We start from the raw sequence: 23,204 nt of genomic DNA, 5'->3' as shown, positions 1-23,204 counted from the left end.
CATGGGTTAACCTCTGTTCAGAGTCAGACACCTCCCCTAGGAAAACACCTTTCCCCTTCTCAATCCACTAGGGCAATTTTAAATATTAAAAAATTAAGCCTTATCATGTACAGGATGGCCCTCTGCCTCCAACCTTTCTCCGCAGTCCATCTTTCAGAGATGCCAGGGATATAATAGTCAAGTGCAGCTCAGATGACCACTCCTGTTTTCAGAAGTTTCAATGGCTTCCAATTGGCAACAGAATAAACTACATGTAAATCAGCAGGGAGGGAAACAAAATCAAAGATGAGGAAAATCCTAAAATTCACTACAAATGAACCTAGCCGTATTTAAAGTAGGTAACATACACACACTACAGAAGACTTTCTTTGTTTCAAGGAAAACTGAAATTCACACCCTCTGGACAGCCTTCCTCTAATCAGAATTCATTTGCTCCCTTAGCACATTGCCCGTGCCTATCTCATAGCACTTATCTCTCTCTCTTTCCCATTCTAGGTAGTTTGATGCAGGACAACCAGTCACCCACATTAGACTGTGAATGCCTTAAGGATAAAGACAGCATCTGGTTCAACTCAGATTTAAATAGCCCTGATACCTTTAAGAAGAGTGACTTTCTCTGTTGAAGGTGAGTGTTGAAGGTGATTCTGGGATTTTTAAAGGGGTGTTGTTGCATATGCAGTTCATTCCAGGATATTAATCCAGATGATGCAGGCCTATCTCCCAGTTCCTACATTTTACCTGTTCATTTTTTTCTTATTTGTTTGAGCTCAAACTGATCTCTTATTTCCTGCCTTTTTTATTTGTGGATTCACATTTTGGTATTCCTCATTTCTGCTCCCCTGTTAATCAACCTTAAGGTATGCCTTCTTAAATTAATGTTAGTGATTCATTTGTGTATCTTCACTCATCTGTACAGCTTAAACTTCAGCAAAAACTATCCTGATGTCAAAAAAACCAGCAATATAATTATTAGAGAAATGCAAATCAAAAACTAGAATGAGGTACCACCTCACACCAGTCAGAATGACTATCACTAAAATGTCTACAAATAACAAACGCTGGAAAGGGTTTGGAGCAAAGGGAACGCTCCTACACTGTTGGTGGGAATGTAAATTGGTGCAGCCACTACGGAAAACAGTATGGAGGTTCCTCAAAAAACTAATAATAGAGCTACCATATGATCCTACAATCCCCCTCCTGGGCATATATCTGGACAAAACTGTAATTCAAAAAAAATACATGCACCCCTATGTTCAAAGCAGCACTATTCACAACAGCCAAGACATGGAAGCAATCTAAATGTCCATCAACAGACGAATAGATAAAGAAGATGTGGTACATATATACAATGGAATATTACTCAGCCATAAAAAAGGAATGAAATAATGCCATTTGCAGCAACATGGATGGACCTTGAGATTATTATACTAAGTGAAGTAAGTCAGCAAGAGAAAGACAAATATTATATGATACCACTTATATATGGAATCTAAACTATGACACAAATGAACTTACCTACGAAACAGACTCACAGACAGAGAACAGACTTGTGGTTGCCAAGGGGGAGGGAGGGTGGGAGAGGGATGGAGGGGGAGTTTTGAATTAGTAGATGCAAACTATTATAGAAAGAATGGATAAACAACAAGGTCCTACTGTAGAGCACAGGGAACTATATTCAATATCCTGTGATAAACCATAGTGGAAAAGAATATGAAAAAGAATGTATATACGTATGTATAATTGAATCACCTTGCATACAGCAGAAATTAACGCAACATTGTAAATCAACTATACTTCAATTAAAAAAAAGAATAACAATAAGAAAACCACAGCCTCTATTTACTGAAAGCTTACTATCTCCTACATGCTTTAATATATTGCCTCGTTTAAATTTCACAGCAATCTAGTTTTTACTCATCTGTCACAGCTTAATTCAATCATCACTTCCTTAAGGATGCATCCTCTGATGTCCTTCACTACACCAAACCTTTATTAAATATAGCATCTTATAGCACTATGCATCTCTTTCATAATGCTTACCGCAGTTAAAATTTTACATTTTTTAACCAAAGTCTATCTTCCCTTTTGAACACTAAGTCCCTTCGAGGCTTAATAATATCTACTTTTGTTCACCACAGTGTCTCCATTGCCAGCTAAGCCATAAGGATCATCTTGTCCAGAAGTAATCCCCAGCAGAGTGGCCTCACACAGAGGATTGGCCTTATGCAAGTTCAGTGGAAACTTATTAAGGCCCAGTTTTTAAGGCAATCAATCCTGGTCAGCTGCACAGCTTGGACAACAGTTGCCTCTACAGCTATGATGTTAGAAAAGAGCTAAAACTCCCACAATCATGAACGCTGATGTAACAAATCCTGCCACTAGTTTGCTGTCATACAGCTTCAATTCCAAGACTTTCACCCCAGCCCACTAACACCTTCGAAGAGGTGTTAGTCACAGTAACACCTTTGCAGTCCTTATTTATATTCTACTGTCTCTGCTTTCTCTAGTCCTTGACAGCTGGGCTGGCTAAAAATCTCCACCAGGGGTCTCAGTGTCCTCTTCTTAACCAGTCTGAAGTAAGGTAGATAGATTTTATTATCAAGGCCTCAACTTCTTCAAATCCCAACCATAAGCAATGAGTGACAAGAGGTTAAAGCGAAGGTTCTGTCATGACATATTGCTATTGGACCCTAACCCCTAACTATTCCTGGGTAGGGGCTGGTACTTCCTATATTGTGCAACCCAAAAGCCCCAGAGCCCAAATGTAGTTCTCCTCTCCCAAAGCTGATGTCTAATCCTGCTGGATCTCTGTGTAATCCCCTAGAATGCATCTGGGCAACCACCAATTGCTACTGCTCTGTTTCTGTGAATCTTCCTTAATTCAACAGCCATGTATATTTGCTGCTGTGCTGTTTGCCTCGTTCACATAAAATTATAAGTGATTGATATATAGCGGATACTGCATAAATACTGGCTCAACATTTGATCTAATAAGTAAACAGAGAGATGAACAAACAACCTCATAAGGTGAGCACTCCTATCCCTATTTTACAGGTAAGGCAAACAAAGCAGAGGTAACCAGGCCAATATCACACAGTTAGTGAATGGTGGGTATAGGATGTGAATTCAGGTCTACCAGATTCCATACTACTTACTCTGAATCACTATACTCTACTGGAACTCACGGACTTCCTTAGGTGCACCAGGCTCTGTGTCAACTGTAAATAACAGTAACAGCCACACTTTTTAATATCCAGGCATCGTACTAGCTACCTGATTTATGAGATAAAGTCTAAGCCAATTATGCCAGAGAGTAATAATTCTAAATCCTACTAGATTTGAAGGAATCAAAGTCTTTTTTTTTTTAACCTCTCACTTTTTAAAAATTGAAATATTTTGACGTACAATATGTTACTTTCAGGGCATAATTAGTTTCATAATGATTTGACATTCGCATATATTATGAAATGATCACCAAGATTAAGTCTAATAACTTAATGTGTCCCCATACAACATTAGTATAGTATTATTGACCATATTCTTTATGCTGCATGTTACATCCCTGTGGCTTATTTATTTTATAAACAGAGGTTTGTACCTCTTAATCCTCTTTACCTACTTCATCCCCCTTTCCCGCCTGCCTGCCTTCCCTGAAGGAATCAAGGTCTTGATAATAACATATCACTTCAAACTGGTTAGGAATGGGACACTGAGCCTGCTGATGGAGGTTCTTGGTCACCTTAGCTGTCAAGAAGTTGAGAAGGCAGAGGCTACAGAATATAAATCAGGGCTGTAAAGAGTCAAATACATCTTCTAGATTTCAAGTTGGGTGAATACAGCCTGAATAAATACAATAAAACTCTCAAGTTGAACTTTTCTGAAGACTTCTAGTGCATGAGCAATTTTACCAGTCAATGGCAATGATAAACTCCAAAGGAAAGTCATGCTACTGCTGTGTGTAGAACGCTGTGGTACTACCACCTGATGAACCCCATTCATTCCCGGCACTGTGTTGTGTGTTTATGTGCCTTACCTTATTTTAAACTCTCAATTTTATGAGATGATTATCATCATTTGCATATGAAAAAACCAAAGGTCAAATTTTTAAAAGATAATTGCCCAAGCCACATAAAATAACAGAATGTGGACTCATACATATGACAAAAAGATTACCTTTCTACTGTAACAAGGAGCCTCCAAACATTATGAGGAAGCTATATTAGTTTTTCCTAATTTCTTCCCTAAAAATTCATAACACATCCTCAGATTTGTCATTATTCTTGAGTATTTTGTAAATAGTTGAATACATTCCACAGGGTCATCATTGCTCTGTAGTTATCCTCTAGAGTTAGTTTACTTTTGTGCTTGATACGCGTGTTCAATGTCACCCACAAAATATTTGGACTCAGAATCATCTTTAAAGAATTTAGATGTGCTATACTGTGAAAGAAATTAGCTTCACAAACAATATCACTGCAAAGAGAACATAGAGATTCTGAAAGGAATTCCACCACCACTGGATTTCATGTGTGCACAGCAAAAGCAACACAGGCTAACTCCGCTTGGTGAGTTTGGGAATATGCCCCAAAGAGGAGGACACAGTAACTGTCCCCAAAAATGAAACTTCTCTTGGGGAAGAGAAGGATAATCACATAACCTTTGAGGTAAAGGTTAAATGGGAGGCAGCATGGACCCCACATAATCTTAAGGTTGAGAAATGTTAGAGAGGTCCCAGGTTGGAGAAATACAGGCAGAAAATTCTTTGCCATCTTACCTGTCCTGAGGCAAGGGGAAAAGGGGAGCTATTGACCTATAGGAAACAAGTCTCCCTCCAACACTCTAGGAGAACCCCAGGATTCAGGTTGCAATCAGAGATGGAAGATGTTAAGGCCTCACCTGATGGGGAAATATTCAGCAATGCTGTCAGTTGCCACATGGACAGTCTGGATTCTTCTGGAACCCTGTTCTGGACAGAAGGAATGTGGAGAAGGGGTCTCAGGAATAGGCTGAGACAAGCTCAAGATAGAGAACGTAAAGGTTTTGGTTATGAGATGCACATTCCTTAAATTATACCCAGGGAGTCAGTCCTGCAAAACACTTGATATGCTCTCTCGCTCTCTCTCTCTCTCTCTCTCTCTCTCTCTCTCTCTCATGAAAGTGATTATAAACAAGATCACAACTGACTAGCTCTCTTGCTTATTTTCCTACAAAGATAGCTCTAATACATTAATTTCCACTGAGGAAATATTGGGTCTGTTACATACGTCCATGAGAAATCCACAGCCTTTGTAAGCTATGATCTCTTGAGCTCATTTAAGCTCTGGCTAAGTCTTTATTTCCAAATGTTTGCATCTCACTTTTAAAAAAATTATTAGTAGTTTCAATAGCCATGAGATTACTCCTCAGAAATAACAATTCTGTTAACTGGAAAAAGGTTTTCATCGCTATTATACTTCAAAAAGAATAGCAAAGGGAAAACTGTACTGTCAGCTAAGATTTGGTTCTCAGATATAAAAGTTCTACCCTTGCGGTTATCGTGAGCTAGCCATGAGCACAGTCTAGAATAAGAAGGTTCTATAAATTGAGTCAGACAGAATAAGGCGTCGTCCACCCAGAGGGAACAAACATGGGAGGGAGAATCACTGTCAAGGTAAGACAGTTTCAGAGTAATAGTTAACATTTTTTTGAGTAGCCATTATATTCTGGTGCTTACTGATCTCTATTTTTCATATTAAAATTTGTATTATAAAGTATTTTGAAATTATACAGTAAGAGATGCCAATGTGCAGACCATAGAAATTTAAGGTAACATTGTCATTTTTGCTTAAAATCCACCTCTTTTAAAGAGATAAAACATTACAAATTCAGCTAAAGCTCACTCCCCACACTAAATATCCTGACTTCTTGCGTATCACTCCAATAATATTTTTGTTCTTTTATAGCACATCTATATTTACAGAATTTACCTTTTCCACCCAGCAAATATTGATATTTACCTATGTTGATACATGTGGATCTGGTTGATTCACACTAGCTTCTACATGGAACTTCACCGAAGAATGAATCTCAGTTGATCCTCTCCAGTAGGGTCTTTCTACCCTTTTTAACATTCAAAAATGCTGTAAAGACCAATCCTGTGCATATCTCCTTGTGTACTTGTGCAAATTTCTCTAGGTCCTCTCCTTGAAGCAGATTTTCTGGGTCATTAAGGTATGTTCCCTCCAACTTTATTAGACATTGCCAAGACTATTTCCAAAGTGATTGTGTCAATTTCCACATCTATCAGAAAGGTATGAGTTCTTTTGCCCACTTTTTTCTTGGTATTTTTTCTTTCTTATTGTTTTCTAAGTATTCTTTTGGAAATTATTTCAATGCAAATAAATTGTTCCAATCTATGGTTTAATACTTCAATTTACCAGTGTCTTTTATCACAAAAAAAATCTTACTGTGGAAAATTATATCAACATTTTCCTCCTAGGTTTGTGCTTATCTTAAAAAGAAACTCTGTACCTCAGTGTGATATATTTATTTTCTTCTAAGTGTTTAAATTTTTTTCCTCTTCACATCACATTTATCTTCAAACCAGCTAGAATGTATTTTTGTGTACAGTATTAGGGAATCTCTTTTTGCAGAGATAGCCATTAAAAAAAGTCCATCCTTTCACCATTGCTTTAAAGCTATCTGTCATAATACCATGTTTTCATATACAGCTTGGCCTGTTTCTAGGCTATTTTGGTCTATTGATCTGTCTATATTTGTCTGTTGATGTCACACAGCTTAAATTACTATAATTTTCTAATAAGTCTTGATATCCAGTAGGGTAAGTTCTCTTTTTTTTCAGAATTACTTTGCTCTTCTTGCTCTTTATTCTACCATATAAGTTTTAGGATTAGCTAAATCTCCCATTAGTGTCTTTTAAAAAATCTATTTCTTAATAATTTGTTGGTAGTGAATAGGAGCTATTAATTTTTTTTCAGTTTTGTGGTTGATTGGCCAAATCTTTTTAGTATTCCATCGCTGATCAACACAAATATATGATATTATTGGGGAAGAGGGGAGGGGTGCTGTGTGGCAAAAAGAAATCATGTTGTAATTTCACTGGAAGTTGTACTGATTTTCCAAATTAATTTGGCAAGGTTGAGAACAGTTATGATAGTCTTCCCAACCATGACATGACATGAATCTCCATTTATTTAGGCTTCTTTTATGTCCTTTAACAAAAATTAGCAATTTTTCCATTAAGGTCTTACACATTTTTGCCAGGTTAACTCATGGATCTTTTTTTGTTGTTGAGCTATTTCTTGCATTTGATCTTCTGGGCCACTATTGCAGCCTCTCCTGTAATTCACCTACTTTATTATTGTGTCAAAAAATCATGTTTTTAGAGTCATGTATGTGTGTTACATTCAGATCCCTTTAAGGACTTTTTGTTGTTGTTCAGGTGTTCATCTGTTTCTCTAGCAATTATAACACTGAACATGGATCCTAATATTTTGACCCGATCCGTCTCTGTCTGGTCGTTAGAGACCCTTGACTGTACAATTACCTTTCTTTTAGATGAACAGAGGAATTCCACACGAGTTAAATGGAAAAGGTGTTTCTTACCTTGTGCTTGGGGTGAAAAAAGGAGACTCTCATATCCTTGAGCCACTTTGGAGGAAGCCTCTATGATCTTTGCTCAAGCCCTTCTCCCCACCATAAGAGTATAGACCACTCAACCCATGCCCTTGCCTTTTGTGGACAGGAGGACCTCATAACAGGCTGAGATCCTCAGATGTTGAAATGCCAAGCTCTCAGGGATCCTCTGAGTTTCTGAGCTCTAATGATGCTTACTTTTGATTCTTCCATCCCTAGGGGAAGAAACCCAATTCTCCAATTCTCTACAGCCAAGGGCAAGTAGCTTGCAGTTAGGAATGGAAGCCATCTGGATACCCAAATCCACCATTGGTATATTTTCTACTTGTTTCTTAATAATTTGTTGGTGGTGAAAGGGAATGGTATTAATGATTTTATGGGGGGCGGTTTGCAGTTTTGTGGCTGGTTGGCTGAATTTTTAATATAGTATTCCATCCTAGTTCAACACAAGAATGGTATTTTGGGGAGTAAGGGAACAGGAGATTCTGCAGATTTCCAAAGAATAAGAAAACAGGCAAAATGTGGCCAGCATTCTCCATTTGTTTTTTTAGACTTACTGAGTGAATAGAACTTTCTTTTGTTACATATACAACTGATCTAAGTGGTTTTTGTTGTTGCTGTCAGCTGTTTGGTTTTTAATACGGTTAACACTTAGATTCAGTTTGAAAGACACTTTGAAATCTTAGGAGTAAAACACACCAATCCCTCCCACTCTCCCAAAAATCTAGTTGGTTTGAATGGACAGAATGACCGAATTTTCCATTTTAGGTGGGCAGAAAGATCTTTGTAAAAGATCTTAGAACTTTTGGCCTCATTTATCAGGAGAATTTATAAGGAAGGAAGCCTTTAGGAGAATTTCTACTTGGAAATACAAGAAAACTAGTACGCAGGTTCAAGTCGTATACTTTTAAATGAACTTGTTGAAAGAAACGTTAACAATTCCAAAACGAGATCAAAACGAGTTTTAACTTTTTCCTCTCAAAAGTACCAAAAAAAAAAAAAAAATTATGGAGAGAAAGTTAACAGGAAATTCTTAAAACGTAAAAACAACTCTTCCTTGCACTAGTCCTTGAGTAGTTACCATAGAACAGTCTCTGCTTTTCGGCAGCTTCTTTGAATGCGGATTTTGGTCCCAACTCTCTTGCTGCTTAGTATCTGCTCCGGTCTCCCCCTCTCTCCGAGCAGCTTCCCAGGCGGCCTCCGCCTAGGGGGGCCCTGCGGCCGGACCCGCTGTAGGACTCGCGCGGGGGCGGGCACCCCCTCTCCATGGACGGCGGCAGCCCGCGATCAGCTCTGCCTGCCCGGTCGCGGCCCCTCCAATAGCGCTCGCTCCGGCCGCCACCGTAGGCGTCGGGCGAGCAGCCGCGGTACTCGTCGTAGCGGCCGCCGCCGTAAGATGGCAGGGGCCACCGTGCAGGGGCGGCGCTGCGCGGGTCCCCGTAGCTCTCGAAGTGGTCTCGGTAGGAGCCTCCACTCGGGTGATCCAGGTAGTCGCGGTCGCGCCCCCCGTAGCCGTCTCGGTCGCCGTAGCCTCTCGATGCACAGTCGTCCCGGGCGCTGGAGTGGCCGTAGTCGCGGTAGGTGTACTCTCTGGGCGAGGGAGCAAAATCCCGGGGGTCGCGGACGCTCGAGTAGTTGCGGCTCGACGAGTAGCTGTGTCGGGGCAAGTAGCCCTCCTCCCGGGGGCCCAGGTACGGGTCCCGGCGCGGGGGCGGTGGCTCCCGGCGCGGCGGCCCGGCATAGCCGTCTCGCCCCCGAGCGGCCGGAGGCCGCCCGCGTATTCCACCGCCTCCGCTGTGAGCCGGGCCCGACGGCGCGGCCCTCTTCGGGGGCGGGCCGGCCCTGCGCGGCGGCGGCGGCGGCCCGCGCTTCACAGGCAGCGGGGCCCGGGAGGACCGCAGGTCGAAGTCGCCCGCGTAACCGCCGTCGTCCGCCGGCCCGCCCCGGGACTGGGGGCGCCGTGGGCCGCCGCCGCCGCGGGCCCCGAGCAGGCCCCTCGGGCGGCTGTGGGACGGCGGCGGACCCCGCCGGCCGCTCTCGAACAGCGGCTTGGTGGCCTGGGCCACCTTAATGGCCTTACCATCCAGGGACTTGCCGTTCATGTCTCTGGCGGCGGCCTTGGCGTCTGCCGGGCTTTCGAAGGTGACGAACGCGAAGCCCCTGGACTTGCTGGTTTCTCGATCTTTCATCAGGAGCACCTCGGTGATGCAGCCATACTTGCCAAACGTGGCCTCGAGGATTTTCTCGTCGGTTTCGAGGTTGAGCCCGCCAATGAAGAGCTTCCCCGGGCGATCCGCTTCCACCATGTCTGCGGGTCGGGTGGTCAGTGGCGGTGGGCGGCGAAGTCGAGGCACCGGTCTTGGCCTCCAAGCCCGCTGGCCGAGGGCGGCTCCTACCGGTTGGCGGTGCGTCGTCGCGGAAGCCCCCGGAACCACAAGTCAGCTGCGCAGGCGGAACGCTCCGGTTTGTGCCTCTCGGGTCTAGTTCCCCCAGCCTGGCCGGCTCTTGCTGGTTGTGATTGGTTGGTGGTGCGGGGAGGGCCGTCCCGCCGGCAACTAGGGAGGTTGGCGGTTTTGTGACTTTTTTCCAGTCGTTTAACTACGACTGAGTAACCTATCGTTCGCCTGAATTCTTTAAGTCACTCCTGAAAGCTCGGCTGCAAAATGAAAAGCTGTTAGGTTACATCAAAAAGTTTTTCCCATTGCTCTTAATGAGAGGAATTTTAATGCATTCCAATCCACGTTACCCAAAACCACATTCAAACAGAAAAAGTAGTTGAAAAAAATGGAATAATAACAATTTTAAAGTTTTAAAATGCAGTTTGTACGTAAAATGTGTTAAGGATAAGATTTTTTGCGTTGCCAAGGGGAAAGAGAGAACTTGATAAGTGGAGGGTTCTTTGGTGGTATAGGAAGAAGAGGGAGTCATTCTTTGGATGTGCCATCTCTCCCTCCTGCACCGTTTTCTTGCATTTTTCAACCTTCAAAGGACTCATAGTTATGTAGTATTGAAACTGCCCTTTAAGATAAATATTGAACAGAAAGTCACCTGAGGGACAAAATAAAGGCAAATGTGACAGCACTAGGACACTCGCCAAAGTAGCACCTAAGCAAGCATAGGACACTAACTAAAGCCTTTACCGCTTCATCGCGAAAGAAGGGCGCACCTCAGGAAAACAAAACATTTTGGGTTCATTCTAACGAATTACACAGTTCAGATTCGTTCCTCGCGATATTCTCTGAATGGAAATAAGTATGAAAAGTAAATTGGTGAACTGTCTTCACCCGAGATAGTAATGTCTAAAGCCACTTTTTAAAAAAAATATTTACTTTGTGTGGGAATGTGTATATATATATTATGTGTTACATTTTTTTATTGCAATAGCCATATAATCTTGAAAAGGGTAGTGCAAGGAGGCATTTTTATGATGTTTCTGATTTTAATGGGTACTCTTTTAAGGCTTTCAGATTTTTTTAGCATGCATAAATGGAAGTTAAAGTATAAATGCATCCCATCAGTTCATGTGAGGAATTGCAGTAACAAATTTTTATTATTAAATCATTATTATATTTCTAAGGTAAACTTACCTGTTGGGATGTATTCATTTTTAAGTATATTAACGAATTTTGTTTGCTCATACTTAGAAATTTTACATTTCTGGGCATAAAGGGTATTAGCCAATAATTTTCTTTCCCATACCTAGCTGGGGAGATTTTTGCCCAAATTTCTTTTAGTTTTCAGTCTATTCAGATTTTTAAAAATTTCTTCTTGACTTGGTTTTTGTAAGATATACTTTTTTCTATAAGTTATCCATCTTTGTTTAATTTGAAATTTTATTTTATCAATAGCCATGTCCTGTTTTGCTTTCTCTCTTTTTTGTGACCAGTCTTGCCAGAAGTTTTTTATCTTTTCAAAGAACTACACTTTTTCTTTGCTGATCCTCTGTTCTGATTTTATTTGCTGCTATTGTCTTTTTTCCTTTCCATAATTCTTTGGATTTACAATTTGTATTATTTTTGTTCTAGATTTTTAGGTAAGACACTTAGTGCATTAAGAGTTTCAAAAAACATTTCTTCTGATTGTTGTATCTAAGTTTAAATTTTACTCTCCATGTACTAGTTAACAGCGTGCCCTGAGCTGTGATACATGGTTATTTTCACTGTTGTTCCGTTCCTAACATTTTCTCATTTTCATCATTTCTTGACTCATGAATTATAAAGAAGTATGTTTTTAAAATTTCAAACATATGGATATTTTTGGTTGTTTTCTAACATGCTCTATATGATATCCATACGTTGGTATTTGCTGAAACTTGCTTTATGACCTGAAGTGTATGTGTGCTTGTGTGTGTGTTGTGTGTCTAACACTCCACGTATGCTTGAGAAGAAAGTATATTCTCTAAATATTGGGGTAGAATTCTTTCCTTATATAGCGATGTTCAAGTCTTCCATATCCTAACTTATTTTTTATTTGATAGAGTTGTTGAGAACTTTTAAATTCCCATAATTGTAGATTTATTCATTTCTCTTTATTTTTATGTCCATTTTTGCTTCATGTAACTTAAGATTATATTGTTAAATGCATGAAGATTGAGAATTGCTATGTATTTCTGGTGAATGATTTTATTACATAATGATCCTTATTCATAATATTTTTTTACCTTAATTTGTTTTGTCTGACACTTATGTAGCTCAATATTTTTCAGATTTTTTTCTGCCAGCTTATGGTGTGCTGTCTGTTAACCATGCCTTTCTTGCCTCTTTTTTCCATCTTTCCTGCCATCTCTGGTATCACATGATTTGACTTTATTCCTTTCTTTTTCCTCTAACAATATGGAAGAAGTTATGTTTTCTATATCTATTCCTTGAATGATTACCTTTAATGTTTTTATTGAGGGCTAACTTATAAACACAAAATTTAAAAGTTTACGTATAAAATCTTAAATTTACTGCTTAATTAATTTTTACATATGTGTACATCCGTGTAAACATGGATGACCCACATCAAGATCTATAACCTTTCCATCACCCCCAATTGTTCCCTCATGCCCCTTTCAAAATAATACCTTCCGCTCAGAGGTAACCACTTTTCTGACTTACATCAACCATAATTTTGTTTTGCTTGTTCTTTGACTTTATATAAATGGAATAATATAGAATGAACTCTTCTGTGTCTGGCTTATGGCACTCAGTATATTTTTGAGATTCATCCATGTATTGTACACACCAGTAATTGAACTTTTTCTTTGATTTTTTTAGTCATTGTATGACTATACCAAAATATTTTTTTTTCCATTTTTCTGTTGATGGACATAGGAGCTTGTTGGGGAATGATTCCTTTTTCCTCCAGTTACCACAATGCCCTCTCCCCATATAATCAGTCCCAGATCCCACAATACATCCAGAATCCATTCACTTAACTACTTCTGCACTGCAATCACCTTCATACCAACTACCTATGTCCCTTGGCTGGACACCTGCTGGGGACACAAAGTCTTATGAGTGGGTAAAATGGTCAACAGTCCCAAGGGTCTGGGACTCCTTGACAAGGGAGCCTCATGTCCCTTGTCAAGTATCAAAACCCATTGGTGATCTGTACCCGGAGCTGCAATTAGATTGAGAGAATATAGAAATGTAAGGGTTGATAGAATTTAAGTGGAGGTTTGGATGAGAATTGGAATGTTTAAACAGGCTTTACATGAAATGATTGGGTCTCTTTGTGTCTTTTACCTGAGTGTATTATGTGGATGGATATTGTAACTGACTGAGGAATGTTTCCCCTACCTACTGTTGTAAAACACAAGACATAAATTTCTCTTTAAGCAGCATTAATAGGACATGCTAAATGGGAACAAGTAAGATTGCCTGAACACAAACGATGCGACCAACAAGGAATTAATTTCCAAAATATACAAACAGCTCATACAGCTTAATATAAAAAAAATAAACAACCAAATCAAAAAATGGACAGAAGACCTAAATAGACATTTCTCCAAAGCAGACATACAATGGCCAACAGGCACATGAAAAGATGCTTAACATCCCTAATTATTAGAGAAATGTAAATCAAAACTACAATGAGGTACCACCTCAAACCAGAAGAATAGCCATCTTCAAAATTCTTCAAATAATAAATGCTGGAGAGGGTGTGGAGAAAAGGGAACCATCCTACACTGATGGTGGGAATGTAAATTGGTGCAGCCACTATGGAAAACAGTATGGAGGATCCTTAAAAAACTAAAAATAAGGTTACCATATGATCCAGCTATCCCACTCCTGGGCATATATACAGAGAAAACTCTAATTAAAAAAGATATGTGCACCCCAATGTTCATTGCAGCACTCTTTACAATAGCCAAGACATGGAAGCAGTCTAAATGTCCATTGACAGATGAATGGATGTGGCATATCTTCATAGACACACACACACACACACACACACACAAAATGGAATATTACTCAGCCATAAAAGGAATGAAATAATGCCATTTGCAGCAACATGGATGGACCTAGGGATTATCATACTAAGTGAACTAAGTCAGACAGAGAAAGACAAATATCATATGACATCACTTATATGTGGAATCTAAAAAAATGATAAAATGAACTATTTACAAAACAGAAATAGACTCATAGACATAGAAAACAAACTTATGGTTACCAAAGGGGAAAAGGGGGAGGGATAAACTAGGAGTTTGGGATTAACAGATACACACTACTATATATAAAATAAACAACAAGGACCCACTGTGCAGCACAGGGAACTATCAATATCTTGTAATAACCTATAATAGAAAAGAATCTGAAAAAGAATATATATATATACACACGCACATATATAGACATACATATATATCTGATTTACTTTGCTGTACACCTGAAACTAACACAACACTGTAAATCAACTATACTTCAATTACAATTTCTTTTCACAAAAGATTGCCTGAGCCCACACAGTATAGAATAAAACTTTGAATGCTGGTATGAGTGAATTCTCTGTACCAGAGACCTATGTGGAGTGTAAACAGGTTTATACCAAAAGCTTGTAAACACTCCACAGTAATGACTACTGGGACTTGGACTAGAGAATTTCCATTTGAGGGGCAATTACTAGCTTGCTATTGAACATTAATTGAAACTGTCCCTATGACTGAAGGACAAAAAAATAATCTTCTCACCTCACACCCATTAGTATGGTTACTATCAAAAAAAAAAAAAAAAGAAAAAACCAGAAAATAACAAATGTTGGGGACGATGTGCAGAAACTGGAACACTTGTGCATCTACTGGTAGGAATGTAAAATGGTGCAGCCACTATGGGAAACAGGGTGGTGGTTTTTCAAAAAATTAAAAATAGAATTACCAGATGATCCAGCAAACTACTTCTAGGTATGTATAAAAAAGAATCGAAAGCAGGATCTCAGATATTTTATACCCATGTTCATAGCCACATTATTCACAATAGCCAAGAGGTGGAAGCAACTCGTGTCCATTGCCAGATGAGTGGATAAACAAAACGTAGTATATATGTACAGTGTAATATTATTCAGACTTAAAAGGGAAAGAAATGCTGACACCTGCTACAATATGGATGAACCTGGAGGACATTATGCTAATTATTTAAAATAAGCCAGTCACAAAAAAGACAAATACCGTATGGTGATTTCACTTATAAAAGGTGTCCTAGAATACTCAAGTTCATAGAAACAGAAAGTGGAGCAGCGGTTGACAGGGGCTGGAGGGAGGGAGAAATGAGGAGCTATTGTTTAATTGGTATAGAATTTCAGTTCTGCCAGATGAAAAAGTTCGAGGGATTTGTTGCACAACAATGTGAATATACTCAACACTACTGAACTGCACATTTAAGAATAGTTAAGATGGTAAACTTCATGTTGTGTTTTTAACCACAACTAAAAATTTTGTAAATAAAAAATAAATAATAATCTTAAAACCTGAAGTATCAGTGATGTCTTGGGTGAGGTCAGAAAAACATGTTAATGGGGAGGGCAGTGGCCAGTAGAGTTCCATAATAAAATGGAAATGGTTTGTATAGGAATATGTTATCAGAGGAATGCAGAGTTACTCAGTGGACTCACAAGCAGGTGTACCCTTTTCTCCAAGGACTGACTTTGGAAACACATGAGGAACTGCCAGAGTCTATTCTATGGATAGTGCCCTGTAAACAGCTTTTCAGCTGACCAGAAAAGAGCTGCTTCATTTATGGATGGCAGTTCCAAGGTGAACGGACCGCATCCTGTTTGGAAGGTTACCATACTGTTCGAAGAAGGTAAAAACCAATTAGTTCAGCAGGACTTTTTGGTCCTCCTTTTGAGTAGGAATCCAATGTAATAATGAAAAAAAAAAAACCCAGTCAGTTCAGTGAGCTGAATTATATCCTGTTTTCCTAGCAATGATGGAAGAAATGAACGATGATAAAAAGCCCCTATGTTTGAGCTTTTACTGACTCATCGGTGGTGTCCAATGGCCTGGCCTTAAGGGAATGGAAAACTGGCATATTAAAGGGATGCCCCTATGAGGCATGGCCATATTGAAATCACTATGAGAATTTGAGGGATGCATTACAGTAGGACATGGTGATGCCCGTAGGAAGAACCGACTAGCAGGTTCACAAGGTGGTTGGAACTGACTAGTGGATATCCTGGTGTGCTTGGTTGAGGCCACCTGGGTGCATAAAATGAGTGGACACTGAGGGACTACAGCAATACAGAGATGGACTCAGTCTAGACATACCCCTCTTGCACCTCTGAAGCACAAACTGCCACTAAGAACTGTTTTGTTTGCCAAAAGAAAAAGAAAAAAAAAAAGACAGAGTCTGCAGATGGGATGTTGCAGATAACCTTGGAGGGGGAAAGACCGTGAAGATAGCAAGTGGCAAGTGAGTCAGATGCTGATATCCAATGGGTCTTGACAAGAATAGATCCTGACTCTGGTGTAGACTTTGCTTACTCAGTGATAGATGCAAATGCTCAGAGTACTATAAAAGAACAGTACAGAAAATATTATACCAATGTGGATCACCAAGTGACATTTCTTCAGACCAAGGTACATACTTTACACCCCATAGTGTAAAGAGATGGACAGAGAGATATCCTGCTCAGAGTAACAGTTTGATAGAGAATTGGAATGGGGAATTAAAGCATCCATTGTCTAAAAGGCGGGTAGATATAGGCATGAGGGGCTCTCTTACCTGCATGAGTGTGTGCTCACACTCAACATGAGCGGGGCTAAGGGAGTGTCCTCACTAAATAGAGTCCTCTTTTTTTTTTTCTCCCTGGTGGATATGGGGTGGAGAAGGATACTAGTATGACTGTGCAATCCTTCCCACATGGAAGATGACTGATGACCATAACTTTTTCTTTCCTTCCCACCTCACCTCACCTTTCTTTTCCTTATGTAATGGTCACAGGATCAGGGCTGCAACTACAAGTCCCAGAAGGAGGGATGATACCCAAGCAAGAAACTATAAATTTTTATGTCAGAATTCCTAAGGACCTGATGGAGTGGATTGTCCCTTTACCCTTTTTGGCAAAACTGGGATTAACAGTGAATGCAGCTATATTGTCTAATGGTAAAAACGGCCATGGGTTCTGTGTCTACATAACCCTACTCTAAATGAATGGGAGGTACTTTCTACAGGAGTACTGCTGTCTGCAACCTAGAGCAGCATAGCGGGTGCCACGCTCCCTTCCAAAAGTGGAAAAGTTTGGGTATAAATGGAGAGAGGGAGGGTAAAGGAATGAATAAATGGGTTATATGAAGAGGGACACCCAAAATTACATTAACACTCTGAAAGCAGCTCCAAGCAAGAGATGATATTATCTCTTAGCTCGATGAGACCACATGCCTGAAAGAATGGAGCTACACAGTGCAGAGGCCACTCCTGCTTTCGGAACCTGCCAAGATCAAATGGAAGCCTGCAAACCTGGGTGGCCTCATCCTGGGAGATCTTTCATACAATATGAAGATGGACTGGACCGAAAGGGACTCTGGGAACGTGCCAGTCTCTTTTGACTTTCACTTTCCAAGTTATATCTACCATAATGCTATATGGTCTTACACTTACATTGTTGTTAAAATGATAATACTGACATTGATAGTCAAATGTACTTGGAAATTGAGTTAAAAGCCTCCTATTTCTATTCTACACTGACTCCTCCAAATGTTGCTATATCTGTTACGGTCAGACAGACACGATCTTTTTGCTATAAGGGATCCACTGTCAAAGACCAGGGGGTAGCCTATGGTACAACAAAAAACATTTATTTGGTCTTTGTCTAAAACCCTTGCAATTTCCTGAGTGATAGGAGTGTCTTTTATTGTCCATAATGAGACCCTTTCCACCACACCTGAGGAACCTGAGGTAACTCCTAACGGGGCACCTAGAGAGCTTCAGGATGGGGACTGGTCACCAGAGGAACCAACCATGAGATTAGAGGGTTAGAACCTGACCTCTGGGAAGGGGGCTGAAGATTGAATTCAATCACTAATGGCCAATGATTTAATCAATCCTGCCTATGAAATGAAACCCCACGTAAAAACCCTAAACAACAGAGTTCAGGGAACGTCTGGGTTGGTGAACACAGAATGTGCTGGAAGGATCATGCACTTGGAAGGGGAATGGAAGCTCTGTGAGTCCACTCCTCCCCACCCTGAACTTGCTCTTCATCTGGCTGTTCATTTGTATCCTTTATAATAAACTATAATCATAAGTATAGCACTTTCCTTAGTTCTGTGAGTCATACTAGAGAATTATAGAACCTGAGGGGGATTGTGGGAATTCCCAAATTTGTGGTTGGCCTGGAATCTACTGTGGTAATCAGGGAGAGATGGTATGTCATTTTCCAACAACAGTCCTCAATTCTCTGACACCAACTGGGTGTCCTGTAATTCAACTCATTTCTGACACTATGTACCTAGAGTCAGCACAGACTGTGCGGCTTAAGGCCTCAGTTCCAACAAAACTGCTCTCACTTCAGATGCCAGCTGCAAATGGGGTCCCCAGATTTCTGCCTGGCCAACTACAGAGCAACTACAATGAAGAGGTTCTGACATACACGGTCTTTGTAAATTCTACACTCGTGGTCTGGGCCACTCATTTTGAAATATTTTAAAGTAATAATATCTGAAATTATAAAAAGGCATTAAATAGATGAGTATTTTGTGTGTTTACCCACTGTCCCCCATGTACCCATGAAAAAGAATGTCTCATACTATTTTTCAATCCTTGTACAACTACTGGCAGCAAACTGTAGTAGATTTGAATGATGAATGAAGGTACAAATACCAGTGAACAAGGAAGGGTCCACCAAAGGAGCTAGAACCAGGCAGGGGGGTGGGGGCATTCCCTATGTAGTCTTTCACTGGCTACACTGGTACCAATATCCTCCAAGAGAGTAACTGGGCCAGGGTACCCTAGATGGAGACTTAGGGGGCAGAGGAGCTCCAAGATGAAGAAATGTATTACCATCAGGGAATAGAGATGACATTTCAAGAAAAATAAAAAAGAATCACACTCCTTGCTCTAAAAATTGAGAAAAAAAAAAAATCTCTGCGAAGGGCTATGCCCTGACAAGGATGAGTTGCAGAACACGAGGAATCGTCTTGAAGGTCCCTATCTCCTCAGGGTAGAAATCCCTAAATCAATTGAATGAGATCCCCATCCTTCCTACTAGGAAGGTCAGGGGAATTTCTCTGGAAGCAGGACCAGTGCCTGTAGCCTGGGCCCCTGAATCTGTCCCTAGTATCTTCAGGGACTGAGTTCTGATCCCAGCATCCAGACACACAGAGTGATCTCACGACTCTACACCATGCCACAAACTCCTTGACAGTGAGGAGGGAGCTTCCCAGTTAGTCTGAAGCTTGGGCACCCTCTCTTTTTTTTCTTAATTTAATTTTTAAAATTGTGGTAAAATACACTTAACATAGAATTCACCACCTTAAGCATTTTTAGATACACAGTTCAATAGATGTGATATTGTGATTTATAATAAATATATATTTTTGTCTTGGTCCATGGTTCCTGGCTCACAGCTCCTAAAACCCTTGGAATTTCCTAAGCAATGAGATCAATGGGAAATATTTAATATTTGGTTTTTGTCATGGGTTTCTGAAATAGCTCCAGAGCCATAAAGGTGAAAGGAATGTCTTGTTATTCATAACAAGCCCCTTTCTACCACACTTGGGTTTATGTTAATGAGACAACAGTGAACCAGAGAGCCGTGGTTTCCGCCCTTATTGAACTTAGGTTGTGGTGAGGAAGACAGACAAAAAGAAATAAAATAATGAAATCTTGGTGTTAGTGGTAGGAAAGGAAGAAACACTGATGCATTGTTAGGAAAAGGGGAGAGGGTGGTACTTACGATAGAGCGCTCAACCTCCCGGAGGAGATAATATTTAAAGGATGGCCCACAGCCAGATCTATGAAGAGTGGAAGAGCAGAGTAGGCAGAGAGGATCACCTGCACAAAGGACCAATGGTGAAACACTTGGAGCATACAAGGAATTGGGAAGAAATTACATTGTTTAGTGAGAGGGGAGAGTGACATATTGGAAAGCTGAACCAAATTATGCAGTCTTTTGAATACGAAGAATTTGGTCCAGCTCTAGTAACATTCACTTACTCTCTCATTCAAAGAATATTTCTTGAACATCTGATATAAGGCAGGCATTGTACTAGGTGAAAGAGATTCTGAGGTGATGACAAACAGTAAAGGGGGCTGTTGAATTAAAAAACTAATTACATCTGAAAGACAAAAGTACTAACAATAGTCTTTCTTCCCTCTGTTGCTATAAAGGAACCTGTTCATTTTCACCCTTTCCTCTGCTCTTAAAGAAGGATATTTGTTTTCTGGTAGAGGTTCTGTGATGATCTACAAAATAAAGAAATGAAGACTAAAGAAGGAAAAGAAAAATATTAGAAGGAACAATATATGCATAAGAAAACATACAAAATGATAAACTTAACGTTTATAGAGTGTTATTTTGTTTGAAAGTAATGTTGTCAAAGGTTTACATTGTGTTTAGGGGTCAAAAGATGAGGCTGAATGTAATCATTAGTGGTGGAAGGAGGGGGAAAAGAGACTTCAATATGGTTTTTGTTTTGTTTTTAAAGAAAACTACATTGAAAGCAGTGTAGATGATATAGAGTAGAATGCAGTATGAGAAACCAGGAGACCAGACAGGAAATAATGACCTTAAAGAAACTGTAGCAGGAGACTAGAAAGAGAAATCTTTTCAACCTAGTTTTCCATTATAATTTTCTCTTTCACTCTTAAGTGTGCTGATGATACAAGGTATGATATGTGTTCTTTTCCTACACCATGAAGCAATTAACTCCATTTGCCTCAGACAATGACCTGGTGTCCCACAAATTTAACTCAATTCTGACACTATCTACCTGGAGATAGCATCAGCTCCAATAGGTTAAAGGCTCAGTCCCACAAGACCACCCCCACATCAGATGCCAGTCATAAGTCCAAGTTGCTACCTGTGTGTGTGACCAACTGGCTATAAACCCGAGGACCTCAAGACCCCTTCCTGAGGTTCAGTTAATTTGCTACAGTGGCTCATGGAACTCAGGAAAGTAGTTTACTTACTAGATTACTGGTTTATTACAAATGACAGTAAAGAATACGAATGAAGAGCCAGATGAAGAGATACATAGGGCTAGGTCCTGCACAGCAAGAGCTTCTGTCCCCAAGGAGTTTGAGGCCTGGCAGGTGGATGCATTCTGGTTACCTGGAAGTTCTCCAGATCCCTCCCTTTTGGGTTTTTATGGAGGCTCCATTATATAGGCATGATTGATTAAATCAGTGGCCATTGGTGATTGATTCAAACTCTACACCTACCCCCTCATCCCTGATTACAGGAGGTGTGACTGAAAGTTCCAACCCTTTAATTGGTTGGTTCCCCTGGCAACCAGCTCCACCATCCATAAGGGGTTTCCAGCTGTCACCTCAGAAACAACTCAGGTGTGGTTGAAAGGGGTTGTTATGGATTACCCTTTTCACCTGTATGGCTCTGAAGCTACTTCAGAAACTGAGGACAAAAGATGAAATATTAGAACAAAAGATGCTCCCATTGCTCTTATCAATGAGGAAGTTCTAAGGGTTTTGGGAGCCGTCAGCCAGGAACTGTGGAAAAAGACTAAACTTTATTTTATTATAAATTACAGTATCACAGTAGGGTATAGATGGTTGTCCTTCAGACCTTCTCCCTCCTCCTTCAACCCAAAGTTCATTTTCTCCCCAGCTAAGAATAAAGAATGTTAGTGAGACATAAATATTTTTTTAGCCTCCATTTTATAGATAACTCGAAGTGTGAAAATACTAAATATCCGCCAACATCACAGAACTTGTAACTGATAGTAACAGGACTAAATCCCAAGTCCTTTGATTTCAGATTCACTTGAGGTGTGGAACACAACTTGATGCCAGGAGCAACCCTCACTTGTGACAACCAAAAATGTCCCCTTGTTGGCCAAATCACCAACCAGAGTTGAGATCCACTGTTCTAAGAGGTGAGCATTGTTAAGAAAAATCATCCAAAACTTAAAAATAGGCAAAAGGTATTACTGGTATTACTGAGTGTCCTTTCACTGTAGTTCTAGGCATTGTCTAGCAGACTGGGGATTATCTGATTTTCTAGGGGTGTGTATCTTTATGTCAGATTAGTTAAACAAGGAGGCCAATAGACTGAGGTGGTTCTAATACCTTAGCAGCCTACTAAACAAACCAAAACATAAACCTATACATGCCTCAAGGTTAAGAAATCGAAGCCTAAGGACAACCAATCACAGCCAACTAGGCTTTTCCAGATAAGGAAAATGCTTAGGCTTTAGCCAATCAAATAATTTTCCAGTTTTGCATCTGCCTCTTTTCTATAAAAGCCTTTCCCCTAGCTCCTGGCCGGTGGAGTGCTCCTAACCATTTCTGGTTTGGCACTGCCCTATTTAGTTTTTTGTTTAAATAAACTCTTAAAATTTTTGATTTGCCTCTGCTTATGTTTTAACGGTTCTCTGACTCTCAATTCTATTGATCAGAAGATTCACAATTTTGTAAGGGTAAAGATTATCTTACAGAGACCTGACAGCAATGCAAATAATTCTTGTCCTCAATCAGTGCAAATTTCCTTTGTGATGGAAAAGATAATTCCAAAGTTTATCATTTATTGCCTTGTAGGATATTAATCAGTTTTGTATTTACCTTACAATGTTATTCTAACTTTAAAAAAAAATGCCTTTCATTCTACAAACAAATGCTGGAGAGAGTGTGGAGAAAAGGGAACCCTCCGACACTGTTGGTGGGAATGTAAATTGGTACAGTCACTATGGAGAACAGAATGGAGGTTCCCTAAAAAACTAAAAATAGAGTTACTATATGATCCCACAATCCCACTCCTGGGCATATATCCAGAGAAAACTATACTTCAAAAAGATACTTGCACTCCAATGTTCAGTGCAGCACTATTCACAATAGCCAAGACATGGAAGCAATCTAAATGTCCATCAACAGATGAATAGGTAGAGAAGATGTGGTACATATATACAATGG

At 40.1% G+C, this 23,204-nt stretch overlaps 2 protein-coding genes across 3 annotated transcripts in view; both read right to left on the bottom strand.

The window, feature by feature from the left end:
- The window catches only part of SYT9 (synaptotagmin 9), a 410,926-nt gene that overhangs the window by 339,708 nt on the left and 48,014 nt on the right, over positions 1-23,204 (bottom strand). The gene's annotated exons all lie outside the window — the stretch shown is intronic.
- On the bottom strand, positions 8,784-9,941 carry RBMXL2 (RBMX like 2). Its single transcript, XM_059929524.1, has one exon. The coding sequence runs from the start codon at positions 9,939-9,941 to the stop codon at positions 8,784-8,786; it is 1,158 nt and encodes a 385-aa protein (XP_059785507.1).

The sequence above is a fragment of the Balaenoptera ricei genome, chromosome 8 (genome assembly GCF_028023285.1).
Source record: "Balaenoptera ricei isolate mBalRic1 chromosome 8, mBalRic1.hap2, whole genome shotgun sequence".
Lineage (NCBI taxonomy): Eukaryota > Metazoa > Chordata > Mammalia > Artiodactyla > Balaenopteridae > Balaenoptera > Balaenoptera ricei.
Note: the sequence above shows the minus strand (reverse complement) of the source record. Positions and strands in the feature narration are given on the sequence as shown.